The 18896-nt window shown below is 38.3% G+C and overlaps 3 protein-coding genes across 3 annotated transcripts; 2 read left to right on the top strand and 1 right to left on the bottom strand.

Moving 5' to 3' along the window:
- The first annotated feature begins 1012 nt into the window (after positions 1-1012).
- On the top strand, positions 1013-5753 carry LOC145907875 (triosephosphate isomerase B-like). The gene is made up of 8 exons (XM_082994973.1): positions 1013-1504; positions 1804-2742; positions 3346-3429; positions 3497-3620; positions 3693-3792; positions 4330-4447; positions 4647-4820; positions 5322-5753. Exons 2-8 carry the CDS (start codon positions 2685-2687, stop codon positions 5441-5443), a joined length of 780 nt encoding a protein of 259 aa, XP_082851099.1. The 5' UTR covers positions 1013-1504; positions 1804-2684; the 3' UTR covers positions 5444-5753.
- Positions 5754-6956: 1203 nt separating this feature from the next.
- LOC145909238 (triosephosphate isomerase B-like) lies at positions 6957-8468 on the top strand. The gene is made up of 6 exons (XM_082996570.1): positions 6957-7096; positions 7162-7285; positions 7362-7461; positions 7641-7758; positions 7913-8086; positions 8227-8468. The coding sequence occupies exons 1-6, from the start codon at positions 6988-6990 to the stop codon at positions 8343-8345; spliced, it is 744 nt and encodes a 247-aa protein (XP_082852696.1). The 5' UTR covers positions 6957-6987; the 3' UTR covers positions 8346-8468.
- An 87-nt stretch (positions 8469-8555) lies between these two features.
- Positions 8556-10345, bottom strand: LOC145909237 (uncharacterized). The gene is made up of 5 exons (XM_082996569.1): positions 10114-10345; positions 9719-9980; positions 9144-9233; positions 8946-9073; positions 8556-8883 (listed from the first exon to the last, which is right to left on the bottom strand). The coding sequence occupies exons 1-5, from the start codon at positions 10288-10290 to the stop codon at positions 8707-8709; spliced, it is 834 nt and encodes a 277-aa protein (XP_082852695.1). The 5' UTR covers positions 10291-10345; the 3' UTR covers positions 8556-8706.
- Positions 10346-18896: the final 8551 nt, after the last annotated feature.

Here is an 18896-nt window from a genome sequence, read left to right as displayed (position 1 = left end):
TTATCGCAGAGGGGATTCCAAAACAAGGTTTAATTGCCATAGATCCTATGCCCATAATAAAATTGTTACTGTCAATATAAATAATAAACCCATTCATTTACGACATGCTATTAATTCAGATAGTTTCTGATTGCCAAAATCAATAGTTTTTATAGTGAGCTATACACACAGGGCTATTGCTTCGACCTAATAAGTCTCATTGGTGCAGCTATATGGTGTGACATACAACGATCTTGTCAGCTAAATAGCCGACAAGACTTCCACCATAAAAAGATTATTGGCTCTAATGCTTATATGTCCTCCAATAAACGTGTTCGTTTAATTTGGCACATAATTAAGCATAATTCTGGCATACAGTTTTATGCGTTTGTATCTATTCCAATCGTCATTACAGAAGAATTTATCTGGTTTAAAAATGACGTCATAATTTCTGAATCCCGAAGGCATCTTCTTAACTCATCGTGGTTGTACCTATTGGTTATATTAAGGTATAGGTTTTGCTCCAAGTATGGTTAACGTTAGAGATTTCAACACCGGGGTCATTGAGAGGAAAATGTGCCAATGCAAGGACCTTTTTTGGAGTTAACATGACATTATGGGAGGTTTGCGGAAAAACTCCCTAAGTTCAAAGCACACAATGTAGTCCATGGGCCCTCGTTTGATATTCACGGACACCTAGCGCCTCGTATGGGGCCCTGGTTCCATACCGGCAGAAATACTCAAAGCTACTTAAAGCTACTATAGGCTACCAAATGTGAAATGATATTAAATAACTCATTTTAAAGTTTTAAACAAGCATCTTCTTACAATCGCAAGGACAGGACACCGCATTTCTGCATTGTTTATATCCCGCGTGCTTTTTAAGCAGAAAAAAACAAAACCCAACATCATTAAAGATTTTTTTGTATTTATTTTAGGTGCAAAATACTTGGAGTTGATTAATCGAAATAGAAAAGCTGAAGCAAATATGCCATTGAATATGAACGGACAAAAGAAAACACAATAACAAGCAACACCCCCCTCCCCCTCCGAGGCGCGTCACGTGACAGCAGCATCCACAACACAGCAATGACGTCATCAGTTGAGATGTGCCAAGCTGCAGTGAGGACCTAAATGTTGAACACGGTGGTTTGTGGTGCTGAATGTATAGTGCTTGGAGAATTAGCAATTTAGATTTGATGTTACAACTATGTAGTGTGTAAATTATTTTTAAATTAAATTAACAGAATGTTTTGATTTTCCCCACAAATGGTTGCTCACCTCTCTTTCAGCTTTAGTTAGCTTCTCTTAACGGCTGTAATGTTGTCTACCAATTTACGTGATCTGGTGGGACTATTACACTGGTGAGACCACGCACAACCTTGCGGTTCGTATTAAGGAGCATCATCCCTCAACTTCCGCATTCTGCTTGGTTTTGTTGTGTTTTCTTCTTCCCGTTCAGTCCCATGTCTACCTTTGCGATTTTCTGCGTGTAGCTCATTAGTACTGATGATAAACGCAGTTGGTGTACAGACGTCTACTTTAGGTAATATGATTAATAGCATACCGTATTTACTCGATAGTAAGTCTCACGTAAATGTAAAGGCAAAATTAGGTGCACTACAACAATAATTGTTAACAATCCACAACACAGCAACGACGTCATCATTTAAGATGTGTCAATCTTGAACAGGTATAAGGGTTTGAAGTTGTCATCAACATTCAATGGTGGTTTGTGGTGCTGAATGTATAGTGCCTTAAGAATTAGCAATTTGGATTAGATGTTACAACTATGTAGAACTTTGGGTGAATCAAAATTAACAGAATGATCCGATTTTTTCCACAGATGGTTGCTCACCTCTCTTTCTGCTTTAGTTAGCTTCTCTTAACCGCTTTAATGTTGTCTACCAACTTGCGTGACCCTGGTGGTACTATACTTACATTGGTGAGACCACGCACAACCTTGCGGTTCGCATGAATGAACATCATCCCTCAACTTCCGCATGCTGCTTGGTTTTGTTGTGTTTTCTTCTTCCCGTTCAGTCCCATGTCTACCTTTGCGCTTTCCTGCGTGTAGCTCATTAGTACTGATGATGCACGTAGTTCGTGTTCGAAACGTCTACTTTAGGTAATATGATTAATAGCATACCACATTTACTCGATTGTAAGCCGCCCTCGAATATAAGCCGTCCTCGATTGTAAGTCGCATGCGACGGTGTTAAGAAATTAATATAAGCCGCCATCGAATGTAAGCTGCAGGTAAATGCTAAAGGCAAACTTAGGCGCCCAACTTAGGTTTATATTGTCAGATACGCTGACAAAGCGACTAAACGTATTGGCACGATGGAGCGAATGGACGGTAAATTTCACTAAAACACAGAGTGTAGTCAAAATATCGGTGTGACATTAAAAATTGTAAGCCGAACTCGATTGTAAGCCGCACAAACGGTAGGTTACTAAAGTTTATAAGCCGCGGCTTACAATCGAGTAAATACGGTATTAGCTTTGGCTTTTTTTCGAATATTTATTTTATTCTGCGAAACAACAAAGGAATGATTTTAGTGGAGCACATTAATGTAGTTTCATTGTGCGATGCTGACAAAAGATGTACCGACTCCGTCACAAACTATACCACAGTGTAAGTTTGTACTCTGGTCGTGAGATAAACTGTCTACCAGACGTGAATGCACTAACAACGTCGATTGATGATAAGCTCATCCACTTTTATCTGCGACATACAGTTCCAAATACTCACAGTGACAGGTTAAGATAACATTTGACCATGGAAGTGATAATGCAATCAATCTTTTCGTAAGCCACATTCATGTAGAGGTGAAATGAATTGGTTTGTGGCTCCCTGCCTTTAGTGACCATCACTCTTACCGCAGTTGCAGACATGAGTACATAGGCGTCGATTTTTCAACGTTTTGTAAAATATTAAGGGTGACTTTTCCAGGTTTTAGAAACACGAAAAAAACATTTCGTCAGTCTTATCACCCTAAACATAGGCAAACGACGCAAATTCCGTTTCGTGTCACTTTGTTGCGTAACAATCCACGATACACTTGTGTTTGTCTTGATTGTAACGGTGATACTACAGGTCGTTTGAAAGTAGTTTACTGTAATGTATGTGGTTTTTCTGACAATAATTTTTTATTTAAAACGAAATCCTGTTTGTTTTTAAGGGGTGACATGTTACCCCATTTACCCCTAAATCGACGCCTATGCTACTTGCGACCAAATGAAAATTTATGTTTGTTGGTCATTCATGAATAACAAGATTATTTTCAATTTTGTTTATATAGTTTTGTTGTTGGGGTAATACATTATTAAATATAAAAATGTGTGACAGAAAGTTCTTTGTAGTGGGAAATTTTAAAATGAATGGAAGCAGAAGTTCGCTGTCCGATATTGTTGCAAATCTTAACAAAATTAATTGTCCGAATACAGGTAATTTGGTGTTATTGGCAAACAATCGTCGTGGAATTCAATTCTAAATAGTATTTAAATTGTACAGATGTTGTGGTCGCTCCACCATCCATATACCTCCAGTATGTATCGGGTGCCATCGCAAATCAGGTCAAAGTAGCTGCACAAAACTGTTATAAAATGCAGAACGGAGCATATACTGGGGAAATCAGGTATATTTATATTAGCACAAAAATACGGAGACAAGGTGAGTTTCAAATAAAATCTTTAACGATGCATTTTAGTCCAGATATGTTGAAAGATATGGGAATTGAGTGGGTTTTTCTTGGTCATTTAGAAAGAAGACATCTTTTTAATGAAAGCAATGAGCTTATTGGGCAAAAGGTTAGTATACAGACAAGCTTTGTTGTGGATATTTAAAATTAAAGCTTTGATAAATTACTATACAACGTTATCGTGCTTCTGTTGCTCACAGGCATATAGACATTCTGGCAAAAGTTAACACAGAGTTTCCGGTTTGCCGATGTAAGAAAGTCGGCGTTGGCTAAGCATTCTGTCGCATTGGGCATAAAATTGCATTTGACATGTTGACGTCCACAAGCACGGCGAATATGTAAACGAAAAGAACAGTGCGCCTATTTTACTTTGCTACTAATTGTGACGCCTCCCGCGTTTTCACCCATCACGTGACGTTTACAGCCGGTGTAAGACTGTTTTTTCTTTCTTGTACTTTAGCTTGTTGAATAGATGAACACTACTTCAATTTTTGCCAAAAGGTCTTCTGTTTTGCCTGTAAAGTGTGTCTATTGTATTAGAGGACAAATATAGCGACTACTTTTTTATACATAAACTTATAACTTCATGTTTTAATGAAAGCCAGTCCAGTTATCTTGAATGCACAACACTTAAATATGAATCTAGATGAAACTTGCAGTGGAAAGTGGAATAAATGTCATATTATGTGTTGGAGAAAAACTTGATGAAAGGGAGGCTGGGGTAACAGAAAAAGTTATATTTGGACAAATGGAAATGATCAAAAGTAAGGCAAAATTTTGTAGTTTAAAAAATTATGTTATGCATAAATCAGTTGTCATCATAGCTAATTAATCTAGCTGAAAAAAAATTTGCGTTATTTTGTCAATAAAGTAGTCTAAAATTGCGTTTTAGGACAGCAAATCCATCTTTTTCACTTTTGTAATTGATTGTTATTTCTAACAAACGTACCTTTATCTTTGCAGACAATGTCTGTGAATGGAAAGGTGTTGTAATAGCTTACGAGGCACTGTGGGCTACTGAAAGTGGAAAAAGTGCCACACCTAATCAAGTACAGGAAGTTCATGCCTGCATCCGGAAATGGCTTGCCATCAATGTTTCTGATAAAGTTGCAACATCAACACGCATTATTTATGGTGGTATGTGCAACGTGCTGGAAGTTTCCCAGCGGATCAGTAGCAACGCACTTCGTCACCCATATATCTCCTCATGTTGTATTTATTGGTACCAAACGGCGGGGCTTCTCATTTGTGACACAATCACCATCATAAAAAAATGATGAACATCATATTAAAATACTGGCAAAACATCAGCATTACAGTTTACAAACAGAATAAGCCCACGCGGTCTCTTGCGAAAGCTATGCTGTTCAGCCATGATACATGTACTGATGTACATCGGTGCATTGTTACGCAACAAAGAAAGGACAAAGAAAAAATAACATAACCAGAAAAACTGTGTAGATTTTGTTTTGTCACTGCAGTTGTGAGAACCTTCTAATTGTTATTAGCTGGTCATATACCATTTGTATGGATCTGAAGAACCACAATTTAATTTGTCATGTTGTATTTCAAACACAATGTTTTGTTCTCTTTTGCACTTTTATTGGTGTTTGAGATAAATTATGTTTACATTTTTAGGTTCTGTAAATGCTGGAAATTGCAAGGACCTTGCGAAGTGTAAAGATATTGATGGATTGCTTGTTGGTGCAGCATCACTCAAGCCTGAATTTACTGATATTGTTGAGGCAAATAACGCATAAACAATTTCTGCATTTGCTTTTGGTTGTGATAGTTTATTCCACTTGCACATTAAACTTTTGTGTTGTCTTGCATTAACAACGATTTAAGTTCCAAAAATACCATGAAAAATAAACGTATATCCACATTTATGGATATATATTAAAATATAGTAAGTTGGACTGCGGGTTGTGATCTTGAAACAGCAAATAAAATAATATGAACCTGTCTGTTACATCGTCACTCTATGTAAATATGTGTTCTCCATGTTGTCTTTATATACGTACTGCTACACACATCCTAAAGTGTCGAAATTCGCGGTCTTAAAGCAAATCTACCAAAAATCAATATGCTTATAGTGTGTAACAACGTTTTTGCGCAAATAAACTAAATATTAGAGTAATAACATTGTAAAGTCTTCATGAAAACTTTAGTTAAGGTAGCCACGCATAAAACGGGGAAATCCCTTTCGCTCGTCCGTGAGGTGGTTAAAGTACCATACGTACCAGCAACACCTCACTCACACAATGCATTGTTTCGACGTCACATAAACAGTATAGCGTATTTAGGGGGCATTGGGTCATGCTGTCCCCTCCACCCTTTGAGTCAAAACATTGTGTCAGCAACCTTAGTTGTCGCATTAGCTTTGTTGGCGCTTGACAACTACGAAACATCCAATAAGTGTTAAACAATGGACTCATCGCATTTTACATCAGTCAATGCCTCACGAAATGTGTTTCTGTAATTTGTGAAACAAAATTAAACATAAATTGTCCACACAATCTCAATCAGGGGTCTATCGGACCCACAATAGGTTTAAAATACCATTGTATTTTCTTAATCCATGCATTGCAGAAAGGTGGATTCGTTAGTAAAAGCGACAACACAGATATAATATTTGTGCCAATAGCAACAAAAGTTAGAAGTATCTGTTTAAGTATTAAATTAGCTTTCCTTTATATTCGCAGAATGGAACATTGCATGTGTGCAAGCGTAAATAATTTAAATAATACTCGTGGAGTTATAAGCGGTAAGAATTGCAATAGAAACCCCAAATCAATAGCATTAATTATGCACCAAGTCTGCATCGACATTGGTCACAACGTCACTGATTAATTCCGATTTGAGTTTTTACCTCAGTTGTAACATCAACTGCCAACGTGACGTAAGATGACTAAGCATTTGTTTGATGACAAGGTGGTTTTCCTCATATACCTGTTACGTGCAGCTGCACACATACACAGCAAAAGGTTAAGATAAGATTTGACCTTGCAGTGCGAAGGAAGTGCTAATGCACAGAATCTTTATTTAGGACCCGTTGAAATATAAGAAATAATGTGGAGAAATGAACGTGTGTTCGCCTCAACCTTTTTATGAAAGCAGCTCACGCCTTACGGCACAGTCAAAATTGTAGATTTAGGAAAGTACTTAGTTATTAGTGCTTGCTGTGACTGTAAATATCGTAAGATGTTTACGTTTTTTGTTTCTGGCTTCTGTGAATGATGAAATTATTTTTAAATTGTATGTTTTAGTTTTGTTATTAGGTAAATACAAAATAATTATAAAAATGGGTGATAGAAAGTTCTTTGTTGGAGGAAATTTCAAAATGAATGGAAGTAAAAGTTCACTGTCCGATATTGCTGCAAACCTTAACAAAATTAATTGTCCAAATACAGGTAAATATTGTGTTATTAAAAATAAATGACTTCAATTCAACTTGTTATTTAAATTGTATAAACAGATGTTGTGGTCGCACCACCATCCATATACCTCCAGTATGTATCCGGTGCTATCACAAACCATGTCAAAGTAGCTGCACAAAACTGTCACAAAATGCAGAAAGGAGCATATACCGGGGAAATTAGGTATATATTTTTATATGAGTACACAAAAACATAGACAAGGTTAATTGCAAACAAAAACTTTAATGCTGCATTTTAGTCCAGATATGTTAAAAGATGTGGGAATTGAGTGGGTTATTCTGGGACACTCGGAAAGAAGACATGTTTTTAATGAGAGCAATGAGCTCATTGGACAAAAGGTTAGTATACTGACAAGCTTTAATGTGGATAAATTATGAAAACAAGCCTATTGAAATGTCGCTATATTTAATACTGGACTTATGCAATGACTACTTTTGTATATTTAAACTTACACCTCTATACAGTAATGTAAACCAGTCCGATGATCTTGAATGCACTATACTTAGTATGATTCCAGGTGAAACTTGCAGTGGAAAGTGGAATAAATGTCATACCATGTGTTGGAGAAAAACTGGATGAAAGGGAGGCTGGGGTAACAGAAAAAGTTGTATTTGAACAAATGGAAATGATTAAAAGTAAGGCAAAATTTTAAGGTAATTTAAAAGCATTTATATTTTAGGCAAGGTAATTTTGATTTTTTGTAATTTGATTCATGCCCATGGTAGATGCCTAAATTGTGTTCTAACATATAATGCATATTTTTCTCATTGACGATGCTTATTTTTGCAGACAATGTTAGTAATTGGAAAGGTGTTGTAATTGCTTACGAACCAGTGTGGGCCATTGGAACTGGCAAAACTGCCACACCTGATCAAGCACAGGAAGTACATGCCAACATCCGGAAGTGGCTCGCTACCAATGTTTCTGATGAAGTTGCTGCATCAACACGCATTATTTATGGCGGTATATATATATATATATTTTTTTTTGTCAGCACTGACAAACTGCACTTGCAGTTGTATGATGTTTGTTTAATGGCAAGATTTTTTGTTAATATGAGGCCACTTTTAAATCAAAAGTAAATTTTATTTGTTCGCTACTAGGTTCTGTAAATGCTGGAAATTGCAAAGATCTTGCGAAGTGTAAAGATATTGATGGTTTCCTTGTTGGTGGAGCATCACTCAAACCTGAATTCAATGATATTGTCAAGGCAAACTCATAATCAATTTCAGCATCTGCTTTTTTTTGCAGTTTATACCAGTTGCAAGAGTACACTTTGTGTTGTTTGGCATTATCAGCGTTTCAAGTTCCAAAATTACTGTGCAGAAATAAATATATCTAATTGCATGGAGAATAAGACTATGAACTTTGAGATCGTTAATGGAAAGGTTGCTTTACAATATAACCACCACTATAACCAGCTTAGGGTTGTAAAGCTTATTCATTCATATCTCTCTTGGTGCCAGTGAACTGAATAAGTGTATGATTTTTTGTAAAACCTGTATTTTAATTGAAACTTAGGAACACTTAAACATCACTAGTAACCAACACAATGCCAAACACACAAAATATTACACATATATCTACAAAATGTATCCTTTGACAAATGGAATTCCACTAGGAACTCTTTTCTTGTAATTCAAATAATCACGTCCAAAAAAGTTTATCAATGTCATTTCTTCATAAACAATTCTTTCATTGAAAAACTTCCATGAAGCCAATGCATAACCAAGAAAACACACAGGATTGCATAGTAGGATCTGCAACAATAATTAAAAAAACATGTTTTTTCAGGAAAAAACAGTAAAATAGTTGTGTTAACCTGTGTTCCAATACTCCAACAGAACCAACCAGTATATGATGGATGTCTTACAACACCATAGACACCACTTGTTACCAAAACATGGTCATTGCGCTTGTAGAATTGAACTACATGGTTAAAGCTTTTTCCTGCATAAAAATTTGTCACTGATTTTATCTGTCAGGTATCTTGCCATGTTTGATAAAAATAAATTCATACCTGCAGTGAACATAGCAAGTTTGCGGAAAATTTCCCCAAAAACACACAGTGCAAGGCCGACAAATGTAAAAATGGATGGCATCTTTATACCTATGCAGTGTAGTAAACATATATAGTTTTATTGACAAGAATTGTTCATCTGGCACATAAGTTATGAGATTTTTTTTTCCAATGTTTCACCCCCATCCGTATCAGGGTTATATATCAACAATCAGTTTCGTTTAAAGTTAACATCATTATTATTTTTAGTTTCAGCTGTATTAATTTTTTTATTTTACAAAAGCATTCTCAAATTAAGATTCTTTCTATAGAGCAGTCGCCTGATGTTTTAGACCAGTGTTTCCCAACTGGTGGTACGCAAACCACTAGTTGTACACGGGGGCATTCGTGCCAGGTGATACGCGAACACCTTTCCATAATTTGAAATTCATAAGTGATCTTAAAACGTTTGTTACTTCATCCCCTAGGTTACTTTGTAACATTTAACTGGGTGGTACGCAACTACAAAAAGGGTATCACTGTTTAAGAACATAGATAATTTTCACACGTTATCAAGGCATGCATAAGAAACTCACCTGGAAAAAAGTACAGCAAAATGAGATACTCGATGAAACTTATAACAAGGGCTATATTATATTCCTTGCTGTGATTTATGATAAAGGAATCCAATGAGAGAGAAGCTGGATTGTGGAAGGCAGTTGCAAGATATTCGCTCATGTGGAAAAATGATAGTACGCACAAGTAAATCCCAAATGGTGTAAATAGCCTTGGGGTAAATAAGACAATGTTGAAACCAGTGGAAAATACAACACCAAGAATGTATGACCTCCATACAATCTGCAAAAAATGGCATGATGACATACAAGGACACAAATAAATAGTTGGAATTGATATTTACTGATCCTGTTCCTACTTAAAACATCAATGTTTCAATGTTATTATTTAAAAGTCAAAACAGTGCTTTGCTTACTGAGAAATCATCCCTGCACTGCAGCAACAATAAGTGGGCAAGAAAAACCAAAACAATTGATCCTGAAATAATTAGGTTTTGGGTATTCCCAGACCAAAACACAAGGTTCCATGTTAAAGCAGGAACAAGAGATGAAATGGCAATCTTTGCTTCGTGAATCATTGATTTAAAAGGCATTGTACATACCTACCAATCTCTGGTAGTTACACCTACCAAAATTTGCATGCTATTTTGTACTGCAAAGAATAGACAGTTTTATCACCAGAGGGATGTTAGTTGACAAAAAAAAAAACGCCAGTTAACAAAAGTTTGGACGCGCGTTACTCGGCCACCTTACGAGGTAGCGGCATGATTTTTTCACACGATACAGATCATAGGCTGAAGTTTGTAACGATACCAAAAATATTAAAAACAAACATATTCATATTCGGTTATGAATATGATTTGCGTATTATGACATAAGTCGCGAAAACAAGATTCGCTTCGCTAAATTTTAAAGCATAACATTCTACGCGCTAAACCCTTTCAAACGATATCAAAACTTTTGAAAAATTCGCTGGGGCTTGTACAGAAAAATGAATTTATATTTTTGAAATATGAAAAAATATCGATTTTTGCCTAATAACTTTTTTTATCGTTATGGCCCAAGTTTCAATTCACAACCATACGAAAGCCCAAATATCAAGCTTTCCAAAAATATTAAACATGTCTAAAAACACATTGAGCTGCCGCTGTACGAGCCGATTACACTTCAACCCTACACCCCCCACTGTAAACACGGTAAAGGGGTGCTCTGGTGCATACTTTCACCGATAAATGTTGCTACAAAGCGAGTCGCAAGCTTTTCTTTTGCACAAACCACCTTATACCATCCCACTATCGAATGAAATCAAAGTTGAATCAATTCAGTTAGAGATGCTATGTTAAATCCAACGATTACTTACTCAAACCCGACCGTCGCCCGCCGCTTTTTTAAACCGCCAAGCCATATGTATGGGCGTCACGTACTTTCGCCGATAAATGTTGCTACAAAGCGAGTCGCAAGCTTTTCTTTTGCACAAACAACCTTATACCATCCCACTATCGAATGAAATCAAAGTTGAATCAATTCAGTTAGAGATGCTATGTTAAATCCAACGATTACTTACTCAAACCCGACCGTCGCCCGCCGCTTTTTCAAACCGCCAAGCCATATGTATGGGCGTCACGTACTTTCGCCGATAAATGTTGCTACAAAGCGAGTCGCAAGCTTTTCTTTTGCACAAACCACCTTATACCATCCCACTATCGAATGAAATCAAAGTTGAATCAATTCAGTTAGAGATGCTATGTTAAATCCAACGATTACTTACTCAAACCCGACCGTCGCCCGCCGCTTTTTCAAACCGCCAAGCCATATGTATGGGCGTCACGTACTTTCGCCGATAAATGTTGCTACAAAGCGAGTCGCAAGCTTTTCTTTTGCACAAACCACCTTATACCATCCCACTATCGAATGAAATCAAAGTTGAATCAATTCAGTTAGAGATGCTATGTTAAATCCAACGATTACTTACTCAAACCCGACCGTCGCCCGCCGCTTTTTCAAACCGCCAAGCCATATGTATGGGCGTCACGTACTTTCGCCGATAAATGTTGCTACAAAGCGAGTCGCAAGCTTTTCTTTTGCACAAACCACCTTATACCATCCCACTATCGAATGAAATCAAAGTTGAATCAATTCAGTTAGAGATGCTATGTTAAATCCAACGATTACTTACTCAAACCCGACCGTCGCCCGCCGCTTTTTCAAACCGCCAAGCCATATGTATGGGCGTCACGTACTTTCGCCGATAAATGTTGCTACAAAGCGAGTCGCAAGCTTTTCTTTTGCACAAACCACCTTATACCATCCCACTATCGAATGAAATCAAAGTTGAATCAATTCAGTTAGAGATGCTATGTTAAATCCAACGATTACTTACTCGAAGGGAAATTCCCGACAACAAGAACATCACGTCACCACCGATGAAGTGCGCTCGAAGGGAAATTCCCGACAACAAGAACATCACGTCACCACCGATGAAGTGCGCTCGAAGGGAAATTCCCGACAACAAGAACATCGCGTCACCACCGATGAAGTGTGCTCGAAGGGAAATTCCCGAGACCGTCTCGCCAACGTCTTGTAAGGAAAAGAAGAAACAAGGTAATTTAACAATTGATATATTTGTGAGAGCAATAACTACGTTCTCAACATTTGACCCTCACGCCCTCTCGTCGTGGCATGCTTTGGTTAGTTTTTTTTCTAAAAGAAGAATGTCAAACGCAGAACGTCGCAAAAAAGTTCGTAAACTTCAAAGATTTTGGGAACGCAATAGAATTGACATAACAACGTCTCTTCGCGAATCATCATGTAGTTGTAATATTGTTGGAAATGATAACGCCGAAGAACCTGTTTGCGCTGCTAGTCCATCCAATGTCGAATTTAATGTAGTCGACTCTAATGCCGATGACAATCTTGGTTTAATGATCACAAAGATAATTGACGCTTTAAAACAATTTCACACTTTTGACCCAAATAATAACGATAACTGGCACACGCTTTACTGTTTAATATACCAAGGAAAACACAATAAACTTTATATTCGAAACAAGATCCGGTTACTTAAATCAACTTGGGAGCGCAACCGGGATGAAATTGTAAAACACTGCGCGAGCAAATGCGAGATTTTTGAAGAGGGTAAAGAAGTAATCCAATGCGCTGATAGGGGCGACGAGAGTGATGGGGGTCAAAATAACGTGGATGTTGCTGATGTGTGTGATGAGGATTTGGTTGATGTTGTGGAATGTTTGAACAAATCGGAAGGTGTAAACGAACAGGTAACAGGTTTGACTGATGTGCGCGATGAATGCGATGAATTCGGCGAGTGCGATGTTGATGAGTTTGTCGAGTTAAACCGCGACGCGCATTGGTCTCCGAGCACTTTCGCACAGAGTGCAAGTTTTACTTTAACTACAGACGAGTTCGATCATATTAGTAAAGGTATTAAAGGTAGATATTGTACAGGAAAGGAATGGCCGGAAATCATTCGACGCGCATTGAAGGACAGTAATCCGTACTGTTCTTTCGCGGCAAAGGAGCAAAGATGGTATGTCAAGCAAAAAACGGGCCGCTTTTTTCACAGCAAATTTCGGTGCACATTTGGGACTTGTCACTGTGTGGCATCTATCGACTTGGTTTGTTTGGATAAAAAATATTTTACAGTAAACTATTCATCAATTCCTGTTCATCCAACAGGAACAACAAAATCCACCCATTTAAAAGGTTTAAGATTGGAAAAAGTTAAACAACTTGTAACGAATAATTGCCCCCGCTTAACGTACCTTGGTATGCTCGAAAAAATTGAACCTGGCGTCTTAGAATCAGGAAATAGGGATGACGCGCCATCCAAGGAGGTGTTAAAAAAGGCTCGAAACGCTGCGATTAGGATAGGCGTCCCGTCCAAACAGGAATTAGAAGCGCTTGCGATTATGCAGAAAGAACAAAAGGTCGACTGCGTTACGGTGAAAGGAAAGTTGGGCGGAACGTTGCAGCATGTCACTTCGACTCCCAGTATCATGCTGTGGTCGCAAGAGACGTTAGAGATTTTCCACGAACGCACTAAACGTGATATAATGTACATAGACGCAACCGGCAGCGTGATTAAAAACCGAGGTAACGATGCGCATTTTTACGTTTACGAAATAGTTGTTAGAAACCCCAACAAAGGAGAAGCGCCGTTAGCTGTGGCAACGTACGTCACAAACCGCCATAATATCGCATCAATTTCGCAATTTTTAAAACTCTATAAAAGCGACGAAAATAAATACATCGGTAAAACGAACGTTAAACTTATAATGTGCGATAGTTCAATGGCGCTTATTCGTTCAATTTTAGTCGAGTATATGGTCGAGGACTTCCACGCTTATATAGAACGGTGTTACGCGGTCGTATCGGGAGAAGCAAGTGACAGACAGTTAAATCAGAAGCCGTTCCTACATTTATGTAACAGTCATATAATGAAAAATTTGAAGCAATTATGCGGATTAGTAAAAAAGCGTCGCGCCGAATCGATGTTTATCGTTGGTTTGTTGGTAGCCGCAGAGGGTATGAAGGAAATTGAAGAAATTTTGTTCCACATGACTTTGCTTTATAATTCAAAAGACGCAAATCAAGCTAAAACCAATTGGGATTTGTTAAATGATAAAATAAAGCGCAAAAATGTTGACCCAACAATTAATTTAACTGGAACTGTAGAAGACATTGACGATACCTTTTCCACAACCACCACAGATAATCTTTTTAAAGACCATTTTGGACGAGTGATTAACCGGGCTAATTTAAATGTCACCCATTCCTTTTCAATTAAAAATGATTTTTATTGTCCCGAATTTATGACCAAATTTTCCGAAAATTTCCTTCCGAAAATACCTCTGTGGAGCGCTTTACTGTTGGGGGATCTAGGTCGTCACGGAAGTAGTGAACCGTATCGCGCGTATTCTAAATACGTTCAAAAAGTCCAACAACGCGGAGTTGGACAAACGTTGCTCGCCGATAATCGCACGCAGGGAATCATGGAAAAGAGTCAACAGGAATTAAAGCGGACTCGGATCAACGGCAGAAAGCTTAACGGCCTGCACGAATTTGCGAAAATGTACGACGATAAACATAAAGCGCTTATAGTTGAGTTTATGGACAGTGGGTACCGCCGAAAACCCAAGCGCAAACGCGTTAGACAGGAAGCTGAGGTCGAGGAGAAATGGGGGAAGAAGGCAAAGGTTGTTGGGACGGACAAAAGTATAGGAAGATACTTTCAAACTCCCACCAAAGCTTTGCGTGCTCCCAGCAAATCATCAGAAAAAACAGGAAGTCACGTGTGTAGAAGTGAGCTCGATCGAAATAGTTTGGCACGGCGGTGCTGCGCGCGCAAAATGGAAGCGGCGAATTGTATGAATACGTCAGATTACGCGGAGCTTTCGGCAGACAATGTTTGGCTTAGTGACAAACATATAGATGCGGCGCATTGCGTATTACATAATCAGTTCCCAGGGATCGACGGCATGCAGAGCACGTTGGCGTACTCACGCGAAATGGATAGGGTACCGACGTACACCCCACAAAAGAAGTTTATCCAAATAATTAATGTTAGTAGTAGCCATTGGGTAACACTTTCAAATATTTTCGCATTAAATAACCATACCATTCAAGTATATGACAGTCAGCCGGACAAGTATGAACCGGAAGAAAAATTCGTTATTTCTAAGTTGCTAAATTTAACAAATGCCAAATACATAAATCTGGAATTCCCAAATGTGCAAAAGCAATTTGGTTCAGGTAACTGTGGGGTGTACGCCATTGCATTTGCGGTCGCTTTATGCTTTAATCACCATCCAGAACATCTAAATTTTAACGAACCATCGCTGCGAACTGATATAGAAAAAATGTTGCGCAATAAAGAATTTGAGCCTCTTTTTAAGATGAAGAAGCTCATCGTAAATAGAAGAAAGAACAGCGAGACGGTTGCGATTCATTGTAATTGTAGACTTGCAGAAAATAAACAATACTTTATTGAGTGTAGTAAGTGTAAAGAATGGTTCCATCCGGAATGTTTAGAGCGCTCCATACCGGATGAAGCTAAAATCGAGGAGGTGCCTTGGTTTTGCGGAAAATGTTAAAATATCCAGCGGGATATTATAGTATAGGCTTGTTAATGTAACAAATGTTTAACATATGTTTTAAGTATTTTACAGGCTGGTCGCTGGGTTGTTTGTGGCCTATTTGGCTCAAACACCAAGTCATCTGTGTACCTCCTCGTGGTGCGACTGGAAGCAGTTTCGGCTGACCAAACACAGAGGCGATTAAACTTTTAAACTTTATTAAATCGGAAAAATATTTTCATAAATTTTTAATTAACTAGAACTACAAAATTTGGCGGTTTAAAAAAGCGGCGGGCGACGGTCGGGTTTGAGTAAGTAATCGTTGGATTTAGCATAGCATCTCTGACGGAATTGATTCAACTTTGATTTCATTCGATAGTGGGATGGTATAAGGTGGTTTGTGCAAAAGAAAAGCTTGCGACTCGCTTTGTAGCAACATTTATCGGCGAAAGTACGTGACGCCCATGCATATGGCTTGGCGGTTTGAAAAAGCGGCGGGCGACGGTCGGGTTTGAGTAAGTAATCGTTGGATTTAACATAGCATCTCTAACTGAATTGATTCAACTTTGATTTCATTCGATAGTGGGATGGTATAAGGTGGTTTGTGCAAAAGAAAAGCTTGCGACTCGCTTTGTAGCAACATTTATCGGCGAAAGTACGTGACGCCCATACATATGGCTTGGCGGTTTGAAAAAGCGGCGGGCGACGGTCGGGTTTGAGTAAGTAATCGTTGGATTTAACATAGCATCTCTAACTGAATTGATTCAAATTTGATTTCATTCGATAGTGGGATGGTATAAGGTGGTTTGTGCAAAAGAAAAGCTTGCGACTCGCTTTGTAGCAACATTTATCGGCGAAAGTACGTGACGCCCATACATATGGCTTGGCGGTTTGAAAAAGCGGCGGGCGACGGTCGGGTTTGAGTAAGTAATCGTTGGATTTAACATAGCATCTCTAACTGAATTGATTCAACTTTGATTTCATTCGATAGTGGGATGGTATAAGGTTGTTTGTGCAAAAGAAAAGCTTGCGACTCGCTTTGTAGCAACATTTATCGGCGAAAGTACGTGACGCCCATACATATGGCTTGGCGGTTTGAAAAAGCGGCGGGCGACGGTCGGGTTTGAGTAAGTAATCGTTGGATTTAACATAGCATCTCTAACTGAATTGATTCAACTTTGATTTCATTCGATAGTGGGATGGTATAAGGTTGTTTGTGCAAAAGAAAAGCTTGCGACTCGCTTTGTAGCAACATTTATCGGCGAAAGTACGTGACGCCCATACATATGGCTTGGCGGTTTAAAAAAGCGGCGGGCGACGGTCGGGTTTGAGTAAGTAATCGTTGGATTTAGCATAGCATCTCTGACTGAATTGATTCAACTTTGATTTCATTCGATAGTGGGATGGTATAAGGTGGTTTGTGCAAAAGAAAAGCTTGCGACTCGCTTTGTAGCAACATTTATCGGTGAAAGTATGCACCAGAGCACCCCTTTACCGTGTTTACAGTGGGGGGTGTAGGGTTGAAGTGTAATCGGCTCGTACAGCGGCAGCTCAATGTGTTTTTAGACATGTTTAATATTTTTGGAAAGCTTGATATTTGGGCTTTCGTATGGTTGTGAATTGAAACTTGGGCCATAACGATAAAAAAAGTTATTAGGCAAAAATCGATATTTTTTCATATTTCAAAAATATAAATTCATTTTTCTGTACAAGCCCCAGCGAATTTTTCAAAAGTTTTGATATCGTTTGAAAGGGTTTAGCGCGTAGAATGTTATGCTTTAAAATTTAGCGAAGCGAATCTTGTTTTCGCGACTTATGTCATAATACGCAAATCATATTCATAACCGAATATGAATATGTTTGTTTTTAATATTTTTGGTATCGTTACAAACTTCAGCCTATGATCTGTATCGTGTAAAAAAATCATGCCGCTACCTCGTAAGGTGGCCGAGTAACGCGCGTCCAAACTTTTGTTAACTGGCGTTTTTTTTTTGTCAACTAACATCCCTCTGGTCGTTAACTCCCTAACGAATGCGTCCCATCAAAATTAAGGGAGTAAAAAATGTTGTAATGCTACTTGATACACGCGTTTCGTTTATGACTGTAATTTAACGAGTGTAACGACGTGCAGAGCAGAGGTTAGACAGGCCCTGCCATAAGATTGATCGAATAATCAACCACCAACTGAGATGCCCAGCGTTCCCAGCAGGCCTCGGATATTGCCGAGGTCAGTACCCTGTCCTAAAGAGGAGGTAGGTGGTGTTTATGTCCCGACACTTTCGATAAACAGTAGAAAGGGTCGGAATTATTTCCATTTGGTGTTTATTCACGTACTGCTGTTCAATTTACTTGAGAACAAAAAGATGTGCATGTATTGTGGAGAGGTCTATGTTACGTACACAGTTATACTTTGGCGAATGAGGACGCAGCGACGTAACGACGAGACACATAGAAGAATAAGACAGAGAAGGCGATCGATGATGCGAAAACGTACGAAATTTTGGTTGAAATTTGTGTGTAACAATCCATTTTATACGCGTAGTTGACGTAATGATAAATACCCAGTCATTTAACCTATATAGTTAAGGCATATGTGTGTATATTTGGCATCCTTATTTGCTCTTATTTGTTATTGGGCGGCCTTACTTTCAGGCATTGTTTATAGTTAAAGCCTTACGGGTCTTTATTCTCAGTATGTTTTGGATCAAACAACATTAAATGCCTTCGTGTCAACAAAATTAATTTGCCATTTTCTCATCACGACCAAAAAGGTCACCATGTTAAAATTCCTGTAAAAGGAAGCGTCGTCGATATTTTAGTTTCATTGCGACGACATCCCTGTGTATATATATATATATATATATATAGAAGAGCTTATGTCTGGCAGCGCCAGCATCAGCCATGTATATATATCAAGAATGGACTTTGTTTGAAATAATGAACTACACTATGTTGAACCATTAATATCAAGAGCAATAGAATACGCGCATAACCATAAAGGTTCCGAATCGGCGTCTGGTTGGATTAGATTTAGTGGGATAAGAATTCCTGATATTACATAAATTAATAAAGACTCTGTTATCTTGTTCAGGACGACACGCAATGAT

Source organism: Ascidia mentula, chromosome 7 (genome assembly GCF_947561715.1).
Source record: "Ascidia mentula chromosome 7, kaAscMent1.1, whole genome shotgun sequence".
In the NCBI taxonomy this organism is placed as follows: Eukaryota; Metazoa; Chordata; class Ascidiacea; order Phlebobranchia; family Ascidiidae; genus Ascidia; species Ascidia mentula.
This window is presented reverse-complemented; position numbering and strand designations above follow the sequence as displayed.

Coding starts and splice junctions, on each gene's coding strand:
- LOC145907875 (XM_082994973.1), top strand. CDS start 2,685: ATGATAAGCTCATCCACTTTTATCTGCGACATACAGTTCCAAATACTC. Junction 3,430..3,496: donor AATTAATTGTCCGAATACAG/GTAATTTGGTGT, acceptor TAAATTGTACAG/ATGTTGTGGTCGCTCCACCA. Junction 4,821..5,321: donor AACACGCATTATTTATGGTG/GTATGTGCAACG, acceptor TTACATTTTTAG/GTTCTGTAAATGCTGGAAAT.
- LOC145909238 (XM_082996570.1), top strand. CDS start 6,988: ATGGGTGATAGAAAGTTCTTTGTTGGAGGAAATTTCAAAATGAATGGA. Junction 7,759..7,912: donor ACAAATGGAAATGATTAAAA/GTAAGGCAAAAT, acceptor TTATTTTTGCAG/ACAATGTTAGTAATTGGAAA. Junction 8,087..8,226: donor AACACGCATTATTTATGGCG/GTATATATATAT, acceptor GTTCGCTACTAG/GTTCTGTAAATGCTGGAAAT.
- LOC145909237 (XM_082996569.1), bottom strand. CDS start 10,290: ATGCCTTTTAAATCAATGATTCACGAAGCAAAGATTGCCATTTCATCT. Junction 9,981..10,113: donor AGTGCAGGGATGATTTCTCA/GTAAGCAAAGCA, acceptor CATTTTTTGCAG/ATTGTATGGAGGTCATACAT. Junction 9,234..9,718: donor TTTGCTGTACTTTTTTCCAG/GTGAGTTTCTTA, acceptor TACACTGCATAG/GTATAAAGATGCCATCCATT.